The following is a 5,337-nucleotide window of genomic DNA, read 5'->3' as shown; positions in this document are numbered from 1 at the left end:
GCCTTGGTCAAAAGTAGTGCACTATGTAGGGAATAGGGTGCAATTTGGGACGTTACCTAAAGCAAATATGGTCTTTATACTTCATCAACAAAGTACAACAACAAAATGACAATAACAGAAAATAGAGCAGTTCCAAACAGTACAATATGTTCAAATGGAATCATAGAAACTATTCACATTTCCTCTGCCTTCAAATCACAGGACAGTCTGGTCCAGCACCAACATCTATTAGCCAAGATCCAGCCACAAAAGCAACTGAACAATGTATGAAGTCCACTTTCTTCTCTGAAATTCGAACCTTGAAATCAATCAAAATGTCACAAAGAAAAGGTTTTGTGTGTATTTCATATTTCATAAAACAACTTCATTTAGAATGCTTAGATGATGCTATTGTAATCACTCATCAACAATCAGTAGATCACGATTAAGTTGGAAGAAATTAGTACAGGTGGCATACTTAACAAGAGGCCTACAGTCTTGGCTACGTTATATAGTGTAATACACAATATACGGCATATAGGTACTGCATCTATTCTTCATATATGTGCATATCAAGTCCTTCATCTTCTTCCAAATGCTTATTACTGTTTATGACTTGAAACATTCGGAAGGCGCTAAAGCCATTGGAAATTAAACAACTTCATAGGTCAACCATTCCCCTGGTGACCTCTTCTGGGTAGAGGCAAGACACCTTAGAGAATGAGGAACACCTGCATGTTGGGCTAATGAGCCCCTGCAGAAGTACAACCGCTCATTAACAACCTTACAAACAACTATGACGACGTATGTTAAAAAATAGTTGTATAAAGATGAACCTCTTTTGCACTGGAAATGATTGAAATATTAGGTAGGGCCTATAGGCGTATAGGTCTGTCGGCTTATTATAGAGGAAGGGATGACTTCCATTTGCTGTAAACTGTAAGATTATTATTAGCCAACCTCTCTGAATTATGGAAAAAGATCAAAGATCATGTTGTGTTGTTGTTTAGATAAAGGGAATATGTAGGATATTGTTAGTAGGCCTATGACAGATAACGGTCCAAAAGGGAATCCAGATATCTTACCGTCGCTGCAGTCCTTGCCCTGGTAGCCAGTCTGCGAGCAGTCACACTTGGGTTCGTGGTTAACAACATTACAGACCCCTCCGTTTAAACACATGTTGGCTGCTGCACCGCAGAGGTCGTTAATGACCCCCGCGCTGTTTAGGAGAGCCGACTCTGTATTGTTGACCTTTACGTCCGTTATCCATCCGGTAAAAGGCACCTGGTCCTTGACAGCAGCCGACGTTAACCGTAAAGCCACAGACTGTAATTCCGGCGGTATTCCCCCAAGGAACAGGTGGCTGAAGACAGTCATATCCCTTCTTTTCGACTTCACTTCGACCCACTTCACTTCGTTGTCCACCATTAGCGTCGTGTTTTTAAAGTTTCTCTGTATTGTCACCGTGTGCCACTGGCTGTCGTTCACCGTGGTGTCGGTTAGAACCATTGCAGGCTCAGCGCAGAAGATGGAGAATCGAAGACTGAGTTTACCATTGTGTATTAGGAGCTCTAAAAAGTCGCAGAATCCCTCGTCATCGAAGTACACTAACAGCCCGTGGGAACTCTTGGTTTTCATGTTGAAGCTCATTTCACTCTCGCAACATGCATTCCACATTGGAAACCTGGCCCACTGGCCCTCTGCACCTGTAAACTCCATAGAGGCCCCCATGTCTACAATACAGCACACAAGAAGGCCTACCCATATTAGATGGGCTCCATGCCGCATTGCAAGAACCATGATGTGACCAAATTGTTCTTTAGGCCTAGGTAGGCTACAATACCGCCAAATCAGATTTCAGACGGGATTTTATTTTATCAAGCTAGAAGAAGTTAGGGCTGAGTGTGATGTAATACGCTGACTGACCTCTAAGAATTGTGAATATGAACTGACACATTGTAAACCTAAACCAATTATCTCGTTGTCATATCCTACCAGCAAATTACACTAGTCTGCCGGAAAGAAATACCATCGTTGTGTATATGTCCACTTCTCTGTCGCCCCTAAATCCCAACTCCACAGTCGTACTTTTTTATTTTATTCTGTCAATATCTTCTGTCTGACGATTTCCTTTATTTTATAATCCAGAGTTTCTTCCAAAACAATCAATGGTGATTCAGAAATCAAATATCCATTAGGTCTTCTATAGCTCTTAGTTTTGGAACATGCGTACAGGCTCCTGTCGGTCGGTGCCAGGCAGCTAGAGAGCACCAGCCGGTTCTACTGCTGTTGAAATGGCATCGATAACCATCCTATTCACGCGACCGAGATGTAGCCGGCATCCAGAGTCATTGCTTTTGGCTTCTCACCCTGCATCCTCCAAAACAGGTGCTGAAAAAAACCCCGCCAAACAGAATGGTTGTAATTGTTTGATTGATAAGCGTAGTGCGCAAAACAAGCCAATTGTTTCCCCCCACCCCAAGGCCAGTCTCTGATCCAAAAAGCTTAGGCTTACAACATAATGAGAAGATGATCTGTAAAAAAAGAAAAGAGAAATAAGAATGGACAGTTCATTGTGTTTAGTCCTTCTCTCCCTCTATCAACCCTAAAAGGTCTTCACAGGTGAGGGTAGCCTATTATATGCCTCTCAAAATGTTCCCCATTCAAAGCAGCAGCATCCACAATCCGCTGGTAGCAACCAGCTCTCACATTCTCATGTCAGAATTAGACATTCATCCATGTTTCTTAATTGTCAAATATTGAAGTTCTTCAAAACTTCAAGTGTTTAAGGTTAAGTTAAGGCATTAACTCCAAATTGTTAAGGTTAGAGTTAAGTTTAGGCATTAACTCCTACATCTTAAGGTTCGGCATTAACTCCGACTGGTTAAGGTTTTTGATAGGCTAAAATCTCAAAAACAACCTTGTGTCGCTTGATTCGAACATGCATCCCTTGGCATGAAATGGATGGACGTTGAATACGGACTTGTATCAGGAGTGACCTGGCTTATCCTCTCAGCACAGGAACATTCCATTAACTCTGTCATTCCATAAGTGGATCGGACTTATAAAGGTTGTGTAGAGAATTTTTTGTGTTATTCCAGAGAATCATGCATATAAATAAACGGCTAGAATCTTGTTTGTAGGTTTCCTCATTATTTCATCTGCCGTTTAACTCAGACTCCAGCAGAATTATGACAAGCGCATAATTTAATATTGAAATACATTTGGAAATGTATTGGAGAGTATTGGCATGTATTTGAATATGCCTAAATATACAGACAAGTGTATTTTCAAATACACATATTTAAATACTCTATTTATTTGAACCTAAGTCTGTTTTGTAATAGGGGTATTTGAACTGTAATTGGAACAAGCAGGCTATCTGAAAATAGTTTCAAATAGCCTCGTATTATAGGAAATTATTTGAAAACCGATCAAATACTTCAAATAGAAGTAGTTGAATTCGGCCACATTATTTTAAAATACTCAAATGAACAGAAAATAAGTAAGACTATTTTAAAATGCAAATACTTAAATACGCATATATTTTAACCCAGGTCGAGACGGGCCAGACAGAACGTGGCCTTTCATTCAAATCTAAAAGAAAACCATCCAAATAAGATACCCAGTTTGCAAGAAAAGCCATAATAGACGGAGGACCGGGAAATAGTTACAGAGATTCAACCCATATCATGCCAAATGTACTATAATATAATTGTAGAATGCCATGAAGATAAACATGAGATTCCAGCGGGTCCCATTCCACTGTCTATCTCAACACATTAGATCATGTTCAATATATTCGTACCATCTGCAGCAAACAAGATGAGCATGTAAACCTGTGTTTATTAGGCACTTGCCAAAATCCCCTCAATCTTTCTAACAATTAAATAAAATCTATTGATGACACATTTCAAAACGGTTGAAGTGCATTTTGCTAAATTTTCAACAGCTATTCCGTTGCCCATCTAGCAGCTCAAACTATTAGAGAGAAATTAAATCATACATTAAACAAGGTCTCGTTTACCTGCATCTAGAACCCAATCATGCATATCCAGGATCGACCCAAATCAAAACTCAAGTCGTATTTTTCCTTACCAAAGTATTGGATTATAATCTCTTGTTATGTACAGCACATGTCATCTTAATTAGGCTACCCACCAAATAGCATCACCATGCAGTGATCTTCGACTCAAACTACCCCAACAGATCCTCCACATTAAAAACCCTCAACCTCACACTATTTTAGCAAACTCTGAATCACTGCATCACTGATCATCAGAGACCTAGAAAATAGTTGGGTTCTCTCTCCTCTCTCCTATGTTCTAAAACTCAGCAACACCTTTATAACGATGGAAAATAAGTCAACGCATGGTCCTTTACCTTGGCTATTTTCCCTTCTCGATCCTCAGAAAACGAGACAAAGAAAGATAAACAGAGTAGCGATAAAATCCTGTGATTTTGGTGAGGGAGAAACGGTGCAAACGGTGCAATCTGCCTCCCTGCAGCGCTCTGCCACAGACTGTCAGAAGGCAAATACAGCGAGCGGGTCACGTGTCTCTCTCTGTGTTTTAGCTGCCTGGCTGTCGTCTAATGGGGAGGGGCGGGGCCGAATGCTGCAGCACCTTGGACAGCACCGCGGGCGGCTGCTGCCGCCCGAATAGAATACATATTCATTCACATTCACAAACCGACACCAACTGTGATGTCACATTTCGTTACAAAACATGCACAAATTGTATATTGATGAATTAGTGAAACGCAAAGAGTTAGAAAAAAAGATCGGTATGGAGCAGGGAACATTTGTATTCTGTCAGCAACAAGGGTGGCAAACGAAGGAGAGAAAGGAGAGAGAGGAGAGAGAAAAGCGATGGAATTTAACAACTTCTTAGTATCACGCTGTGCAGCGAAGGGATGTGGCGACGTTTGAGGCTGGCAGGGAGTTCTCTTGATAATGGGATTTTTCTTACCATGAACACATTCAGTTAGTTGAAGTAGTGTGTGTGTGTGTGTGTGTATGTGCTATACAGACATGGTCATGGGTAATGTTAGGCTACAGACACAGCCAGTGGGAACATTCATGATCAAAGTATTTCCGTTATTCTACAGGGCAAACCAAACCATGTGCTCCAGACTATAAACAGGCATCCTGTTGTTGTTGTTTTTTTTTTTTTTTTTTTGGGGGGTTGATACTTTATACATAGTCTGACTGAGAGTTTAGGAGATGACACAGACTTCTGAAATCATCATGGGAAAAAGTTAAAAACAATTGTTTCTTTATTGAACCCCCTCTAGTTGTTTCCCACATATAATTTGTCATGGGACATACAGTTGAAGTCAGAATTGTACATACACCTT

General features: G+C 40.5%; 1 protein-coding gene across 13 annotated transcripts in view; it reads right to left on the bottom strand.

The window, feature by feature from the left end:
* LOC121555656 (neurexin-1a-like) overlaps nt 1-4,483 on the bottom strand; it is an 838,957-nt gene extending 834,474 nt beyond the window's left edge. For all 13 annotated transcript variants that reach the window (XM_041869510.2, XM_041869572.2, XM_041869886.2 and 10 more), the window contains exons 1-2: nt 4,363-4,483; nt 1,065-2,513 (exon numbers count right to left, since the gene is read on the bottom strand). In XM_041869510.2, the coding sequence (XP_041725444.1) occupies nt 1,065-1,779 (715 nt within the window). In that variant the 5' untranslated portion in view covers nt 1,780-2,513; nt 4,363-4,483. The remainder of the gene's footprint in view (nt 1-1,064; nt 2,514-4,362) is intronic.
* Between the last annotated feature and the right edge of the window lie 854 nt (nt 4,484-5,337).

Source organism: Coregonus clupeaformis, chromosome 1 (assembly GCF_020615455.1).
Source record: "Coregonus clupeaformis isolate EN_2021a chromosome 1, ASM2061545v1, whole genome shotgun sequence".
Taxonomy (NCBI): Eukaryota; Metazoa; Chordata; class Actinopteri; order Salmoniformes; family Salmonidae; genus Coregonus; species Coregonus clupeaformis.
Note: the sequence above shows the minus strand (reverse complement) of the source record. Positions and strands in the feature narration are given on the sequence as shown.